This window comes from Mesoplodon mirus (assembly GCF_964341445.2).
Source record: "Mesoplodon mirus genome assembly, chromosome: 13".
NCBI lineage: Eukaryota > Metazoa > Chordata > Mammalia > Artiodactyla > Ziphiidae > Mesoplodon > Mesoplodon mirus.
This window is the reverse complement of record NC_138989.1, coordinates 32,866,860-32,886,205: the sequence shown is the minus strand read 5'-3', so window position 1 is coordinate 32,886,205 and position 19,346 is coordinate 32,866,860. Positions and strand designations below refer to the sequence as shown.

The 19,346-nt window shown below is 40.9% G+C and overlaps 1 protein-coding gene across 1 annotated transcript in view; it reads right to left on the bottom strand.

The window, feature by feature from the left end:
• Positions 1 to 19,346, bottom strand: part of L3MBTL4 (L3MBTL histone methyl-lysine binding protein 4) — a gene marked incomplete at its 3' end in the record, with an annotated part of 408,304 nt that overhangs the window by 224,212 nt on the left and 164,746 nt on the right. The window contains 1 exon segment of the mRNA XM_082640598.1: positions 7,194 to 7,308. Within this exon segment, the coding sequence (XP_082496724.1) occupies positions 7,194 to 7,308 (115 nt within the window).

The following is a 19,346-nucleotide window of genomic DNA, read 5'->3' as shown; positions in this document are numbered from 1 at the left end:
CAGTCGGTACGCAGGGACTGTGCCGAGAAACAGAGGCGGCTCCGGGGCCAAAGGGTGCAGGGGGCTCGTCTGGGAGGGGACACCTGAGCGAGCCTCAGGAGGTAGCACGCGGTGGCATACCGCTGCAAGCCAAGGAACGGCAGCGGCTCAAGCGGAGACACACAGCTGGTGTGCTGCGGGCAGTGCCAGGGCCAGGGCGGCGGGCCGGGCGATGCCAGCTACCAACTGGCAGCTGCCATCTACCTCGACGAGGATTAAACCACGAGCCGCTGTAGCTGCTGACCTTCTACACCCCCTGAAACGAGCTCAGGGCGAACTCTGTGCTTTGGGAAAAACTGGCACAACGGGTCTTCAGATAGTTAGATATTTTCGGGAGCTGATTTTATGAGCCCAACTCTTGTATCTCCTTGTGTCTAGAAAAGCACTAAAATCCTTCATGGTGACGTCTGCTCCTTGTCACTAGCAGTAACCTTCTGCAAAAAATATGTGCTTGGTTGCACGCTTCACCCTTCACCAAAATCACATCTATACCAACCTTCCCCCTACATCTTTGGAACAGTTTCTCAGAGCTTTCTGAAATGCTGTCTTCTGGGCTATAGTCCCCATGTTGCCCCAAATAAAACTTAACTCACAACTCTCGTGTTGTGCGTTATTTTTTCAGTTGAGAGCGAGCAGGGACAAGAGCCAAAACCCTGGCGGGAGCTTCCAGGGGCCTCCAAGTGAGGGCCCCCAGGTGAGGACTCCAGGGCAGGAGGGCGGCAAGAAGAATGTCACTGTAACACAACAGAACAGAGGTCAAAATCCTGCGGGATGACGAGGATGAGGAGACAACGCATCTCCCTGAGGACATCAGACAAAGCTTTGGAGAGGAGTTGACCCTTGACTGCAAAGAACTTCACCTTCCGCCCAAATGCTGTGGCATAAACACTGGGCACAAGGAACGCAGAGCCCACCCAGAGGCCAAGGAGCCACCCCTGTAGACTAAGGAGAGAGGCAGGAGCAGACCGGAGGACAGAGGACAGGGCCACAGCCCACACTGGGCGTGAAGGAGCTGCAAGCTGTGCCGACCGACTGAGGAAAGCGCAGAGGAGAGCTGCTGACATGCGTCTTGTCCAACAACCAGAAAGCTACCGGATGACAGTGAGAATAACTTCATGTCTCTAGTGGTGTACATTTACGGCTGCTATCGTGAGTTATAATAAGAAGTATGTACTGAGTCTTCATCCCTGTCCTGGCACAGAGCTCCTAAAGTCCTTGGAATTTCCTGTGTCTTCTGTTAACATTAATGAGGTGACTTTTGGAAAGCATGGAGGGATGGGGGCCGGTGGCCAGGAGAACCAATCATCAGAGCTTTGGAACTTCCAGACTTCCAGTCCAACCTGAGCCCCGACCCCAGGGAGGGGAGAGGAGCTGGAAGTCAAGTTCCATCACCAATGGCCAATGATTTAATCAGTCGTGCCTCCGTAATGAAGCCTCCACAAAAACCCCAAAGGATGGCCAGGTTGGCGAAACCCTGGAGACTGGGGGAGAGTGGGGCCTGGGGAGGGCAGGGGAGCTCCGACCCCTCCCCCAGACCTCACCCTGAACATCTCTTCCACAGGCTGTTCCTGAGTTAGATCCTTTAATGATGAACCAGTGACCTAGCGGGTAAACTGTTCCTCTGAGTTCTGTGAGCCGCTCTAGCAAATCAAACCTAAGGAGAGGGTGGTGGGAACCTCCAGATCTACAGCCAGTCCCCCGGAAGCACAGGTTGACCACCTGGACTTGTGACTGGTGTGTGAACTGGGGATGAGGATGGGGGGCAGTAATGTAGGACTGAGCCCTAACCTCCAGTAAACAGTATTAGACTTGAGCTGAACCGTGGGACACCTGGCTGGTGTCAGAGAATTGCTTGGTGTGGGTGAAAAACCCACACGCACATTGGAACTGGGTGCAAAACATATTCACAGATTTTTATTTTAAAGAACAGCAAAGTTCTTTCATTCATAGTTTCATGGGGCTTATGGGGCCTTCTTTTCTTTTTTTTTTTTTTTTTTTTTTTGCATTACGCGGGCCTCTCACTGTTGTGGTCTCTCCCGCTGCGGAGCACAGGCTCCAGACGTGCAGGCTCAGCGGCCATGGCTCACGGGCCCAGCTGCTCCGCAGCATGTGGGATCTTCCCGGACCGGGGCACGAACCCGTGTCTCCTGCATCGGCAGGCGGACTCTCAACCACTGCGCCACCAGGGAAGCCCTGAGGGCCTGCTTTTCTTAAGTCTAAGTCAGTCATTCTAAATTTTTCAAACTGTCCTACATGTCATTCCAAATTCGCTCAGAGATCAGCAACCCCTTTACGGACAGTGCAATTGTAACAAAGAACCATACTGGTTGTTTAAGCTTTAGGAAGTAAAGTCAACTCCCAATTTTCTGGATCAATGAAGAGAAATGGCGGCCTAGGAAGCAAATGTGCCTGTGCTCTTCACCCAGCCCTGCTCCTTCCTGTAGGGTCACTGAGCCCAGACAACCAGCAGCAGACATTATGGTGGTCAAGGCATTTCATCTCCCAAGCCTGCGAGTCCCAGAGGTGAAGTAACTCGCCCAAAGGCACAGGCAGTCAGAGCAGAATGGAAATCTAAACCCAAGTTTTTCGAACTCTGAAGTCTATCATCTTGCTTCTCAAGCTTGGTAAATTTCCAAAGCAAAAAACATCGGGCATCCCATTGCCTGGTGGATTTGTGGGTAAATGATTAATAATCTAATAAAAGAAAATGAGCTCTATTTAAACAAATTTAGCATTGAATGTGACTGGGATTACAGTTCCCAAACGCTATGACTAAAAAGACTGCCAAAAGGCAATGCTGTAGCTGCCTGAAGTTGGCATGGGCTTTTGATTCTGACATTTTTATATCTTTTTAAGGACATTCAGGGAATGCAAAGCACAACAGAAAGATCCTGACACCTTAGTGCTAAATCTTCATTATTTAATTTTGATTCTACTTGTAAAAAAAGTCCACCATGCAGGATTATATGTCAGATAAAACAGGAAAATTGTGCCTGCATGGCCTAAGAAAAGGAGATCTCAATCCGGAAGTGGACACAAGGTGAAGTGCCAGTGAGCACCTGGCTGGTAACAGAGGCTAAGAGGAAGTCATCGTCACCTGATCCTACAAGCTGGCGCTCTTCCCAGCTGAATGGGGACATTCAAGTTTCACTCTCAAGAGGCTTTTCACAGTTACCTTTTCAAGAACTTACATTTGTCCCTTGTGATTGAATATTATGAATTATTAAATATCATGGTCTTGGCCAAAATACACTGCACAAACATTTCTACAGAAGTATGGGGCTATACAGCATGTACTACATCTTGGCTTGGTTTCTGCAGTGAGTATAAATATATTGATTGAATGACATTAGAAATAGATACAAACTCATTTAGAAAAACAAAATTTTAATTAACTCTAATAAAATGTGCATGAGAGGGCTTCCCTGGTGGCGCAGTGGTTGAGAGTCCGCCTGCCGATGCAGGGGACATGGGTTCATGCCCCGGTCTGCGAAGATCCCGCATGCTGCGGAGCGACTAAGCCTGTGCATCACAACTACGGAGACTGCGCTCTAGAGCCCGCGAGCCACAACTACTGAGCCTGCGAACCACAACTACTGAGCCTGCATGCCACAACTACTAAAGCCTGTGTACCTGAAGCCTATGCTCCGCAATGGGTGAGGCTGCCGCGGTGAGAGGCATGCACACCGTGGCAGGGAGTGAGCAACTGGAGGGAGACTGCACGCAGCAGCGATGACCCAATGCAGCCAAAATTAAATAAGTTACAATAAAAATTAAGCCTTTTTCCAAGCCCTAAACGTTTAGTAGTCTTTGCAATATTTGATCAACAAAGCTATCATATTATATATAATAAAGCACTGAAGGCAAAGGTTGAATCCCATAAATATCACAGAAGTAAAACAACAGAGTACTAACAATGTCTGAAAGTTAAAATATCTGAAAATACCTTAAAATATCTGAAAATTAATGTCGGTAAGATGACTTTATCTGCTCATATGTGATAAAATGCTCTATGTGGTTTTATAGATCTACTTACAAAATGTATCAGGTTGGCCGAAAAGTTGGTACAGATTTTTAGTAAAATGGTATGGAAAAGCCGAATGAACTTTTTGGCCAATCCACTAATTACTTTGATCTGATTATCAAAGATATTGAACATACAAATTTGGTTTGAATTGTATGAGTAAATAAGATCAACGCTTTGACTTAAAATAGCATGGGCAGTAAAAGATGATTTGATGTGGTTGTTTGTACAAATACACCCACAAGAGATGGGACAGGAGTGAAGAGGCTACATATGGTCCATACTGTGGAGCAAGTGCCCCTGCCAGCTCCCCACCACACAGGCTTCTGACACCCACTGCAGGGTGTGACTTTCTGTAAACAAAGTTCAGGGAGCAGAGTGTAGCTGACATATTGTCTTTAGAATCTGATGAGGCCAATGTTCAAGGCACTATGGGTCATTCTGTTTAGTATAAATGAAGTAATTCTGTTCTTGGTGGAAAACGGTGGAAGGGTAAGGCATAAGGTGAGCAGAGGACAGACTGCGACAGGCCTGGTACACGTGAAGGAGTCTCAAGTCTAAAGATACTGCTAAGAGGTTAGATTTGGGTTTTACACAGACTATGACAGCAAAGAAACGAGACAAGATAGCTAGGAAGCTGTTGCAACATCAATACTAGACCGTCAAATTTTGTTTTGCTGGAGGACCTAGACAAGCCATTTGTCTTTACTTTCCAGTGGAAAAAGATTCTGTGATAAATAAGTAGGCAAATAAATACTGGAGTAGGATTGTGTGTGTGTGTGTGTGTGTGTGTGTGTATTTTTGCTTTAATGATGGGGCCATGGATGATATATATTGAACCACACTATGAATATGTCTTAAAATCTAGGTATTTAAAAATTAATAAGACTAATGATGCAGATATGAATAATTACAAAAAATAAGGTTAAACAAGTAACCTATAATAAACTGCATTAATAATAATTAATCCAAACAAACACATTTATAACCAAAAAGCAAGCACAGCAGTAATACAATATCATGACCAACTGAAGACATCCAATTCCCCCAAATAATAGGGATTCCAATTACTTAAGTGCACATACTCAAAACAGGAGTCTTATATAATATTGCCAGGAATACATGAAAGCCTAACTTAAGAAAAAACTAAATTTAAATATTTGGAAAACTCTAGTCGCCTATTCATTTTGGCACAATTTTGAATTTTGTAATCCTTAATAATTCACATAGTTTTAGGTAAAAATGAAAATCTATAGAATGTTACATCATTTTCTGATAGCAGCTAACACTAATTGAGCACATCCTGTGGGCCAGGCAGTTTTTGAGGTGTTATGCACGAATTTATCTCATTTCATCATTACAGATTATGAGACTGACACACTAATATCACCTCCATTTTCTAGATGAGGAAACAGGCACAGATCACACAGCTAAGCAAGGCAGTGATACTGAGATTCACATCCCAGCATTCTGACTCCAGATTTCACATGCTCAACCACTAGGCAATCCTGCCTTTAGAGCCTGAATTTTTAGATTGGGAGGATCAGTGTGACTCACTAACTAGCAAATTACAGACCATATTCTGCAAACCATTTGTACCTATGATGAGAACTCAAATGCAATGGTACTGGCAAGGGGAAGAAGGGGTCAGAGATGGGTTCTGAGAAATTAAGAAAGAGAACCATCAAGACTTGATGACTGGCTGTATGTGTGGGGTGAGGGAGGGGAAGGGAGGAGGCAGAGTCTAGAATGACTGCATGGGAAGCAGCAACTTTGGAATCAAGCAGAAGCTATGGTAGAAAGACAAGCTTTTGGCTTGGGATGGAGCTGAGGTTCGATCCATAGACTTTGCGAAGCTTCTGAGACATATGGGTCGAGAAGCCAGGTAGGCAGACTGACCAAGGAACAGGTAATGGGTGAGGCGGAGTGAAGACAGCTGTCTCTGTACCTGAAACGCTGATCCGGGCCCACCTCCCTTGAAATCCCTACTTGAGAAGCTTACTGGGATGAGGGACAGAATGTGCGTGCTGGTGGGTGGGGAGACACCTCCCTGGCAAGATGGGATGCAAGATCAGGGAGAACAGAAAGTGGGACCAGCAAAAAGCCCAAAGCAAATATGCTAACCCTTCCCCCCTCTATGGAACTGACTTTGTTCCCCCAGTTTTACATTCTCTGTATGCTGACCCTGCACTTGCTAATGCACTGTAAGTTACACGAGGACCTGCACCTCATCCATGTGTAGCTTTTGAAGAATCTAGCACAATGTCAAAATGTCTGTCAAGTTATTAAGTCAGTAATTCTCCTTATTTCTAAAAGAAGTTAAGGAACTCTTTCAAAGACGCAGTTAATCCTTTTAGATCTAAGGTTCAAGCACGTTGGGCTGATTTATCCTCATTAACAGGATAGAAGGCTACCTTCACCCCAAGAAACCAAAGGGAGGACAACAGAAGCAGTGGGGGAACAAAGCAAACATAAGGATAGAGAGTGCTCACAAAATGTCTGAAACTAGTTATTAGTCATGTCAGCCTAATCTGATCAGAGGAATCCTGCAGACGAAAGAATAAAATATTTTGGTTCGAGGTTTATTAGAATTTAGAATGGTTAATTACCTCCTTAACTTTAAGTACCTAGAAAGACAGAAATAATGAAGAGACCGATATAACAGAAGGTTGCCTTTTTTCCAATTTTTACAACTACAATTTTTTTAATTGTTGAATTTTAAAATACTTCTGTTCTTCTAAAACTTTTTGAACCTACTCTATAAAACAAAATCAATTAAGATAAGATGTTTAAGAAAACAAAAAGTACTTCAGCTAAAAGCGAAGGCCAAAATTAGATGGATTTAGACCTGGCTCAGTTTTCCAAACAAAAATGTGGAAAACAAAGATTCTGCCAGACACCATTATCAAAATAATTCCTTAATGTTGATAACTCTTCATTTATATAGAGCATGTCTTTTGAGGCTTAACTGTGAATAACTGGCTTTCAGTGTAGCTGTAGTGCTGATTAATCAATTCACCCATGTGATATTGAGCTTTAAGATACTTATAATGACATGAAATAAACAGCATTAAGATAGGCTCCAGGCTAAGTATTTAAAAAGCAACAACACAAAGAGCAAGATACTCACGATGAGGCACTTCCAGAGGATGACCTGTGACATCACACCATCTGGTTGGGCGAATGTCAGGGTTGTCTGTATCCATCCAATAGTCATATTTGTGGTCCCAGCCATCAAAATGAACCTGTGGGAAATGAGAACTTAGTAATCAGTATATCACTATGCCTGTGTCAAAATATTAGAGAACATATCTCTGAAATTGAGATTAAAATTGTTGTAATCTCACATTACAGCTGAAACAATATTGAAACTGTGCTATGAAACAGCTTTCTAGGCTAACCACCAAAAGCTGTTGTACCAATTTTTCCAAAAAATTTAAAAAGTTGTTACATTAAAAAATCTGTCGGGACTTCCCTGGTGGCACAGTGGTTAAGAATCCACCTGCCAATGCAGGAGACACGGGTTCGATCCCTGGTCCAGGAAGATCTCACATGCCATGGAGCAACTAAGCCCATGCACCACAACTACTGAGCCCACGGGCCACAACTACTGAAGCCCACGTGCCTAGAGCCTGTACTCCACAAAAAGAGAAGCCACTGCAATGAGAGGCCCGCACACCGCAATGAAGAGTAGCCCCCGCTCGCTGAGACTAGAGAAAGCCCGCGTGCAGCAACGAGAACCCAACACAGCCAAAAATAAATTTAAAAATTTATAAAAATAAAGAAATAAAAAACCTGTCAAGGATTGATTAGAATTTGAAAGGATAGGACGAATCTGTTTTCCCATCTAAGATATTCTATGATGTTGTTGAGAGAACACTTCCTGTTCTGCAGCCACTGCAAGAACAATGTCAGCACCCTCAACAATGAGAGTCACCATCTGACACCAGTATAAACCTTACACTGACAGGAAATATATGGAGTAGAGTGAAAGGAAGCAATAAATGTCAAAATCCTGACAAATGAGAGATGGGGCCATTGCACCAAAAGAGGCCAAGAAGGCAGATAATATGTGCTGCTAAGGTAGAAGGATTGAGAGCTATCTTAACTGCTATTAAAGGATGAAGTGTAAGTTGTCAGGAAACCTGAGGACACGACAAGGTAGAGCCCGGTCCAGCAAGCCTACTGGTTATCACTGTTTCACATCTCACCTACAAAACACACACACACACACACACACTTACGTCACATATATACAAATAAGTCTGAGAATAATTAAAATAAAACCCAATTTCTGAATCAAAAAGCAATTACTTCTGAAACTTATCACACTCCATGTTTTACAAGTTTCATAACTTGAAAGAATCAAATTTATTTGTGAAAGCAAAAAAAAAAAGAAGAATGGTAGTATTTCATTGTTAAATAACTTTACTTATTCTCTCGTGGATTTTCTGTTTCTATCAATTAAACGGAGAATCTATCCTTCTCAGTGCAAAAAAAAATCCTCATTAATTCATACTTTGAATGAAAAGAGCAAGATGTATAGCATTATAATAAACTGAGATGTAAGTATTATTACCCCCCCCAAAAGAAAGGTAAAATTGTGTGCAGTAAGTGCCAAATAAAATCTCAACATTTTTTTCTCAAGATCCATCTTTCCAAGTAAGTGGTTCTCAAAGTGTGGTTCCCAGACCAGCAGCATCAGTTATCACCTGGACAATGCAAATTGTCAGGCCCCAATCCAATCCTACTGAATCAGAAATACTAAAGGATGGGGCCTAAGGGTCTCTGTGTAAACGAGTCCTCCAGATGCATCTGATGCAAGCTTAAGTCTGAGAACAAGTAATCTTAGGAACAACGTTCAAAACAATACTTCTACCACACTGAGGCTTCTGCACATGACAGAGTAACAACTATAAAACTGGACAAAATATATGAAGTGGTGATTTCAGACACTGGACAAGAGGCAGCACAGAAATGTGATCCCTAAGTGCACCAAGATGAGCCCCAAATGTCAGCCTGGAGACCATTTCCTCCCAGCAGCACAGGGAGAAGAAACATAAAAAAGGAGTTGGGCTGTGCTGAGGAGACAAAGATTACGGTTCAGAGCTGAGGAAGCAGCTGGAAATTGGAGGACAAAGACTGGAGAAGATAGAGCTCCAAGAAGGGGACCCCAGAAGTCTAGGTGGGCTACTCACAGGACCTTGGCCAAGGGCTGGACTGCACATGTGCAAGGTGAGACTTGGTGAAGCCAAGCAGAGAGCAGCTGATACAGAGCTGAGAGTGAGACAAAGACACTAGAGGACACACATCACTGGGAGAGTAGAGACCAGAGTGGAGAGGGCTCAATAATACCATGAGAATTTGACCGAGACACCAAAAAGTCCATAGTGTCGGAGTCAAAACCATGTCCTACATAAGGGCTACTCTAGACCAGCCCTAAAAAAGGCTAAAATTAGCCTCAACAAGATTAAGAAACCGCCAGTAATTAACTGTCTGATAAAACAAACTACCCTTTTTAAAGGAAGACAAATACTCCCAACTCTGTACACTGTATCATTCATAATGTCCAATGTAGAATAAAAATTTATTAGACATGCAAATAATCAGGTGAATGTGAGCCATACTCATTTTTTTTTAAAAAGCAGTCAATAGAAAGAGACCCTGAGTTGACCCAGATGTTGTAGCTAGCAGACAACATCTATTTGTTGTTGGGACTTTAGCTATCAAAATAGGTTCAAGAGTTTAAAGGAAAAATGGTCTTGATGAGGGAACAGATAGGGAATCTGGGCAGTGAAATGGAAACTATAAAAGAGAAACAAATGGAAATTCTACAAATGAAAACCAAAATCAGAAAGTTTCTGGATGGGCTTAACAGACTGTAGCTGGCAGGATAAAAAGGTGAGTGAACATGAAAACAGATTCATAGAAATTATTAATCTCAAGTATACACAATAAAAGATTTTAAAAAATGAAAAGAGCCCAAGTACTTATGAGATAATATCAACTGGTCTAACATACATGTATTGGTATTTGGGGTCCAGAAGGAGAGGTGAACATGGAGCATAAATAATGGCCAAACAAGATAAAAGTTGAAAGAATAATGTCAAAAAATCTCCCTATTTTGGCCCCAAATGCCAATTTGTAAGCTTAAGAAGAACAGCAAAACCCAAGCAAAATAAAAAGGAAAAAAAAAAACTAGGCAAATCATAGTCAAACTACTGAAAATGAAAGACAAAGGAAAAAGTCTTGAAAGCAGTCAGAGAAGCACAACAAATTACATATAGAGGAACCATGACAGGAGTGTCAGCCAACCTCTCATCAGAGACAGCAGAGGCACGGAGACAATGAAATGACACCGTCAAAGCACTGAGAGGAAAAACACTGTCAACCTAAGATTTTACATTTTATAAAAATATCCTTCAAAAAGGAGTAAAATAAAGGAATTTTATTTTACTGAAAAAGCTGAAAAAGTAATCACCTGAGGATTTGCACTACAAGAAATATTGCAGGAAGTATTTCAGCCTGAAAGTAAATATTACCAGGTGGAACAACAATTTTGGGAAAAAAATGAACAAAGTAAGAAAATCCATTCTATCTGAGCTCTACACTTACTGTATGTAATGCCACAGTCTTGAGACAGTGTTGTTCTGGCATAAGGATAGACAAATATATTTTTGGAACAGAATAGTGTACATATATTGACATATATATACAGTCAATTGCTCTTCAACAAGCACAACAAGGGCATTCAATAAGGAAAGGCCAGTCTTTTCAACAAATGGTACTAGACCCACTGGATATCCACTTGTGAAAACAAAACGAACCCGCTGACAACTACCTCACATCCCACGTACAAATTAGTCTGAAATGGATTACAGACCTAAACATAAAAGGTAAAACTATCAAACTCAGGAAGAAACTTAAGATAAAATCTTGATAATAGTAAGATAGTCAAGAATTTCTTAACATAAAAACAGCACTACCCATAAATGAATAAACTGATAAATTCAATTGTCATCATAATAAAAAACTTAAGTTCTTCAAAATCACCGTTAATAAAAAGGAAAATGAAGCAATAGGCATTTGTAATACATTTACCTTAGAAAAGACTTAACAACCCAATAAATAATGGGTAAAAGACTTGAAGCTTCTTGGAAAAAAAGGTTCATGAATGGTCAATAAGCAGATTAAAAAATCCTCAACATCCTTATTCATAAGAGAAACCAAAATGACCAGCTATTACACACCATAAATTAAATGACTGACAACGCCAATTACTGGCAAGGCTGTGGAGCTCCCAGAACATTCATACAATGTCAGTGGGGCGGTAAAATTGTACAATCACTTTTAGAAATGGTTTACTAACGTTAAATTGTAAATCTAAATATGTGCCTACTCTGCGATGCCTGGAAATTCCACCCAAAACAGATGAAAATACAAAGCCCTGTGAACAAGTATGCCTTGCGGTTTCATTCAGAACAGCCAAAGCTGGAAACAACCTAAATGCCCAACCCCAGGTGAATATCCATTCACAAACAAGTGTGGTATATGCATACAAGGACCACTGTCACCAATATAAAAGGATGAACTGTTGATTCACACATGAACATGCATCAGTCAAACAGACACCATGTTGAGCACAGAGGACAGGCTCGGGAGAGTTGCACACGGTGTGTTTCCGTTGATGCGAAGCTTGACAACAGTCACAGAAAGTCCTGGCTGTCTGGAAGGGGGCGGGGAGCAGCTCTGACCACAAAGGAGCACAGAGGAACCTTCTGTGGCATTGGAAACGTTCCAAATCTTGATTGGGGTGGTCGTTATATAGGCTATACATTTCTCAAACTCATCAAAATCCACACCTAAAATCTGTACATTTTCCTGTTTGTAAATTATCTCTCAATAGGGCTATTAACAATTAAAATATCTCTACATTCAGCAGCTGTCATACAGGGCTGGCTGTTCCAATCTGGTCCTATATTTATTTATGGTGACATTTCAGCACTCTGGACACAGCCAAACTGCATGTGACTGCCAGTACCAGGCAACTAAGCAGTCCAGCTGTGAAAGGGCAAAACTGGCATCCTTTCCGGAATGACAGCTGCTGCTTTGGATTTACCAGTAGACAGAAGTTTATGTTCAGTGTGTATAATGTAGTGAAGGAGAAAGAGATAATTTTCTCAAGCTTTAATTTTTCAACCCTTTCAATGTCCTTCTCTTTTAATTTTGCAATGCAATTGTTTATGTTTCAAAAGCAAGGAAACCACCTCTAAACACAAACAAGGCAGGTCAAGCGCTCCAGCCAGATCCTGCATACAGGAGAGCAAGGCCTTTCTATTTCAGCTATTGGACCCGAACCTGGGAATCCTACTGTGGACTTTAGGTCTAAAACTGAAACAGTAAAAAGATAATATCTTAAAAAATGTTTTGAAAGCAGATAGAAATGATTTTTTATGTACTCTATTCAACATTTTCCCCTTATGTTCATTAAGAAATATTATTCTTTCCAAGGCTGTATGTAATTACTTACAATGAAAACAGCAGAAATTTGAAATACCCCTTCCTAATCCAATGATATGAGGCACCCTCCCTTACAAGGGCCATCTAAACTTGGAATATATAACCAAATTCTGTATTCATATGTGTCTTTATGAAAGATATTTTCATATCTTTGGATCTTCATAACTTTGGAGGAAAATCGAATTTTAAGAATTCTAACCAGATGGTCCTGTTACTGAAGGAGAGTGGCACTTTAAGGATATTTACAAAGAGTCCTTTTGTAAAGCAAAGAATAATTTTGAAAACCAAATCATCTCCAGCACTGTATTTCATACATTTATGATTTTTCATGTATTTGGGTTTGCATAAAGCTAAGTAAATATAGAGAGCCTTCTTGCTCAGATTTTGATAAACTGGAAAACAAAGGTCAGAAAATCAAATTGGCCCCTGTCTCAAGTTCTTATCCTTAAACAGACAGTGATGCTTCCTGATGGTATTACCACTATATGCATTAGTTATCAAATGGCTGGTAAAATAACTTGGACACTTAAGCACTAGATCAGCATATAAAAAACCAAGGGCGAATCCTTCGTAGCTGGCCATCATCTGGACTGGCACTGTCCTTCTGGCTTTGCCTCATCATTTACCAACCAGAACCCACACCGGGGACTTTCCCTGGACCCCGGAGCTTGGCCACTCTGCCTCCGTCATCCTGCCGCCCTCAAGACTCCTGGCACCTTGGCTCACACACTGTCACACCTCGAAAACCATCAGCTGAGTAAGATGCGCGACGGTAATTATCACTCCTCGCTGCCCCTTCGGGCAGTTGGAAAATAAGCAGTTATTTATCTGTCAAGGAAGAGAGGAGCTAAATTTCACGCTCAATCACAACAGTTTTATTAGCCTAAGTGATTGTTATACTTGTTTGCTCCTGCTATATGGTTTTAAAATGTTTAATTTCCATTTTAACAGCCTTACTGGATATGTGTATTTTATTGTCAGAGGCCTCAAATCTATTTTTAAAGGCTTATGGTGAATGAATTATAAGCACTTATAGGTATGATGTGAACTTATTTAGAAAGAGGCTCTACTGCACCTGAACCTGTCTACCTTTAAATGAATACATTTTCAGTTAACTAGACTTAGACTTAAATTTCATTCTAGAAAGAAGAACGGAGTTTTCATATATTATTCCAATACCCATTACTCATAACTAGTGGTGCTAATAAGACCACAGTAAATCTTGCTTCCAATGATGCAGAGCTCTGCTGTGGATCGGGTGGGGGACACAGGAATAGCAGTGAGGACAGACATCTATTCGGGGAAGGACAAGAATGCTCGTATCGCGCCTTCAAAACACTCCACAGTCTAAGAGCAGGCATGTCTGGTAAGGCAAAGGGATTCACTTTTGCTGTGGGCCTACATATTCCAGGCATAGTTGTAAAATATATATATATTCTCATTTAATGACCACTAAACATTGTTTTCATAGATGATGAAAAGGAACCTTTTAGGAGGTTTGCAGAGAAGAGATCAGACAGCCAGTAAACGGCAAAGCCAGATTTAAGCTGAGAACAGTTTACTGAGAGAACCATCCAAGAATAAAAATTGTGAGGCTATTTGGGAACACTCTATCTAAGAATCTATTGTAGCAGAGGTAAATTACATTTTTAAAATATAAAAAGGCATTTTCTGCCATTTGCAGTGACACGGATAGATGTAGAGATTGTTATACAAGAGTGAAGTTAAGTCAGAAAGAGAAAGACAAATATCGTATAATATTGCTTATATGTGGAATCTATAAAAGTGGTACAGATGAACTTATTTGCAAAGCAGAGACAGAGTCACCGATGTGGAAAACAAACTTATGGTTACCAAGGGGGGAAAAGGGGGTGGGATGAATTGGGAGACTGCGATTGACATATACACACTACTATATATAAAATAGATAACTAATGAGAACCTTCTGTATAGCACAGGGAACTCTACTCAAATGCTCTGTCATGACCTAACTGGGAAGGAAATCTAAAGAAGAGTGGGTGTATGTATATGTATAACTGATTCACTTTGCTGTAGGGCAGAAACTAACACAACATTATAAGGCAACTATACTCCAATAAAAGTTAATTTAAAAATATAAAAAGGCATTTTCATTAACGAAACAAAGCAACATGGAATAACACGGGACTGCTGTCCAGAACTACCTATACTTTCACACATTAAACATTAATTCCATGTTGAGCCAATCTGCTTATGTGTCTATCCGGACAAGAACTGACACGGAGGGACCATGAAGGAAAAGAATTGCAATAAAAAAGTGAATATACCTTTTTTTTAAATTGGAGTATAATTGCTTTACAATGCTGTGTTAGTTTCTGCCGCACAGTGAAGTGAATCAGCCGTATGCACACACACATATCCCCTCTCTCTTGGACCTCCCTCCGCCATCCCACCCATCTAGGTCTTCACAGAGCACAGAGCTGAGCTCCCTGTTTTACAGCAGGTTCCCACTTAGCTATCTATTTTACGCATGGTAGTGTATATATGTCAATCCTACTCTCTCAATTCGTCCCACCCTCCCCTTCCCTCCCTGTGTCCACAGGTCCGTTCTCTATGTCTGCGTCTCCATTCCTGCCCGGGAAATATGTTCATCTGTACCATTTTTCTAGGTTCCACATATATGCGTTAATATATGATATTTGTCTTTCTCTTTGACTTACTGCACTCTGTATGACAGACTCTAGGTCCATCCACATCTCCACAAATGACCCAGTTTTGTTCCTTTTTATGGTTGAGTAATTATACTTTAAAAAACTACCCTCGCTGCATATTAGCTCTGTTTGACATAGATACACAGGGGTTAAGAAATGTGCCCGGCATTTCCAAGTCACTGATCGTGATTTGAAAACCCTGACTCCCCTGAGCTACTGCTCTGTAGCTGGAACTGTTGCCCCTACATTCCTTCCCACTCTTGGAAAATTAGCTCCGTTTCCTTCCCTGCTAACTGCCCCCAAAGCTCATCTGCTTTTTCACAAATACAGCTGCTTCATCTTTCATCTAGTCCGTTCCTATAATAAGTATTATCGAAAAAAACTTTTAATCATTAAACTGGAAAATAGTTTCACTATAGCTATTCTAAAATTCTTTCTTTTTCAAGGCCACTGCCCAATTCATCATATTTCTTGGACAGTGGTTTTCAAAATTTATAAATGAGCAAAATACCAACTTTTCCCTGCCCCTGCCAGGACCTGAATTTGCGGCTGGGGGAGTGGATGTCAGGAATAATGCCTGGAAATCACTTTTTTTAAAACTACACATCCTAGATTATTCTGCTGAAGATGGTTTTTGGATAAAAATTTTTGAAATGCCTCTTTAGTGCGTCACCATGGCAACAAGTTGTTAATCAACTGAAGTTGCCATCAAACTCACAATTATAGCCAAAGCAATCAAAATAACTTAATTTTTTAAAAGCGTAGACTTTTAAAGAAAATTTTGTAAGACAATGGGTCCAAGAGAAACGTGGTTGAGGGCATAATGCAGAGGACATTCATCTCCAAATGTTTCCATTTGTGATAAATACATCTATATAAGTTTCCACTTCTCTATTTCTATGGTTACTGTTTTAACAAATACAATTAGTTTTTCCCATTAAGATATGTTTTTTCCACAGGATTCTTGCAAGAAATAAAAATGCCAAGTTTCTAACAGCATCCCTAGGGCTTTAATCCTTGTTAACAGACCTTTAAATATTTCATCAGAGTTGTGCATAAAACAGCCACATTCGGGGCTCCATGGCCACAGATCTGTGGGTAATGTCTCAGGAAGAAAAACCTCCTTCATAAGCTGTGTGAGGACAAACTATCTCAAAATCAGTTTATGGTTATAACTAACATAAATATTTTCAAAAGCTCTGCTGTAAGATCTGTAAAGTTTTAAGCACCAAGGCGGTTCTGGCTGCAGGTTCCCTGTTAATGTAAAGGCCGTTCCCAGTGCTCCCTCCCCAGGCTGCCACCCTTCCCTGGACTTGGGGCACCGGCCTTCGCAGTGGACACTGTTTCAGCATGTGCCCTTTAGTCGTCCTCATGTGATGGAGTTCCACTTTGGATCCTATATCAAATTATCAAGGATTTTCTATTAAATCACACACTACAGGCTACCTACTAGATATTTTGGGTTCAGTTCCAGACCATAGCAATAAAGCGAATAAATCGTCACACCAATATTTTGGTTTCCCAGTGTATATAAAACTTATGTTTGCACTATGCTGTAGCCTTTTAAGTGTACAATAGCATTATGTCTGAAAAAACAATACATACTTGACCCTTGAACAACACGGGTTTGAACTGTGCGGGTCCACTAATATGTATTTTTTCACTAAATAGGTACTACAGTACTGCAGGATCCCCCTGGTTGAACCTGCAGGTGCAGAACCATGGGTACAAAGGACTGTAAAGTTATATGTAGATGTTCAGCTGCTCAGCGGCTGGCACCCCAACCCCTGCATTGTTCAAGGGTCAACTGCACATACCTTAATTAAAAAGTTATGATGTTGGAAAAATGGCACCAGTAGACTTGACCGATGCAGGGATGCCGCAAATCTTCACTTTGTAAAAAACACAATATCTGCGAAGTGCAATAAAGTAAAGCATAATAAAACCACTAACCCAAGAGGGACTCGAGCTGCTTACAACAGAAGATAGGAGTTCTTGTTAAGAGTAGTAGGACACGAGTCACGTGAAAGAGAAGAAAAACTGGTTAGGTCTTGAGGCACCACATAACTTACTGTCCAAATGGGACCTTTTTTAAAAAAAAAATTATTTATTTATTTATTTTTGGCCGCATTGGGTCTTCATTGCTGCACGCGGGCTTTCTCTAGTTGCAAAGAGAGTTGTTGTGGTGTGCAGGCTTCTCATTGCAGTGGCTTCTCTTGTTGCGGAGCATGGGCTCTAGGCACGTGGACTTCAGTAGTTGTGGCACGCTGGCTCAGTAGTTGTGGCACATGGGCTCAGTAGTTGTGGCTCGTGGGCTCTAGAGCGCCGGCTCAGTAGTTGTGGTGCATGGGCTTAGTTGCTCTGCAGCATGTGGAATCCCCCCGGACCAGGGCTCGAACCCATGTCCCCTGCACTGGCAGGCAGACTCCCAACCAATGCTCTACCAGGGAAGTCTGAAATGGGGCATTTTTAAGAGTAAGAGGGAGCAAGCATTATTAACGATTACACAATTACAACAGGCATAATCCAGGACTATCCCAGGTAAGCCAGGATATGTAATTTCTCTCGGTTGTCTAAGGATGATTGCTGCAAATAAATAATTCCCAGAAAACCAATGGCAAAGGGGAAACAGTACACAATTCCAATTATAATGTGGAAAAACACACACCAGTTAGTCTAAAAGTTCCAAAATTTCCACTGATAGGAATTCATTGTACAGACATTTATACATTAGGAACACTGAGTAACTCAATGGGCAATGACATAGTGCATGAATAATGATACCAGGATAGTATCAGCAAAATGGAAATGTGTATATAAACACACACATACAGGAGTACTTGTGAACCGAGTGTATCATGAGCACTGTTTCTAAAATTCTGAGCCATGGGTGGATTAGATATTTATCCTATCTATTCTTATAATTTACCCATTGGTACAACATCAACTTTATTGGCAGGAAGTCCTAAATTGGTCATGTAGATAACTGAGAGTTTTAATCATGAATGCGTGTTACACTTTGTCAAATGCTTTTTCTGTATCTATTGATACGACCATGTGATTTTCCTTTTTTTTTTAGCTGGTTGATGTGATGGATTACATTGATTTTCCAATGTTGAGCCAGCCTTACATACCTTGGATAAATCCTACTTGGTCATGGTATGTAATTCTTCTCATATGTTGTTGGATTCAATGTGCTAGTACTTTGTTGAGGATTTTTGCATCTACATTCATGGCAGATATTGGTCTGGAGTTTTCTTTCCTTATACCGCCATTGTTGGTTTTGGTATCAGGGTTAATGCTGGCCTCAAAGAATGAGTTAGGGAGCATTCCCTTTCCTCCTATCCTCTGAAAGAGACTGTGGAGAAGTGGTATAATTTCTTCCTTAGATGTCTGATAGAATTCACCATTGAACCCATGTGGACCTGGTGCTTTCTGTTTGGGGAGGTTATTAGTTACTGACTCAATTTTTTAATAGACACTGGCCTACGGGCTCATCTGTTTCTTGTATGAGTTTTGGCAGATGGTATCTTTCAAAGAATTGGTCCACTTCATCTAGGTTATCAAATTTGTGGGCACAGAGTTGTTTATAGTATTCCTTTATTATCCTTTTCATGTCCATGGCATCTATAGTGATGTCCTCTTTTCATTTCTGATATTTGTGTCTTCCCTGTTTTTTTCTTAGTTAGCCTGTTTAAAGGCTTATTGATTTTATTCGTCTTTTCAAAGTACCAAGTTTTGGTTTCCTTGATCTCTACTGATTTCCTATTTTCAATTTCATTGACTTCTGCTCTAGTTCTTATTATTTCTTTTATTCAGCTTACTTTGAATTTAATTTGCTCTTCTTTTTCTAGTTTCCCAAAGTGGAAATTTAGATTACTGATTTTAGATCTTTCCTCTTTTCTAATATATACATTCAATGTTATAAATTTCCCTCTAAGCACTGCTTTCACTGCATCCCACAAATTTTAATAAGCTGTGCTTTCGTTTTCATTTAGTTCCAAATAATTTTAAAATTTTTTCTTGAGCTTTCTTTTTTGAACAATGTGCTATTTAGATGTGTGTTATTTAAT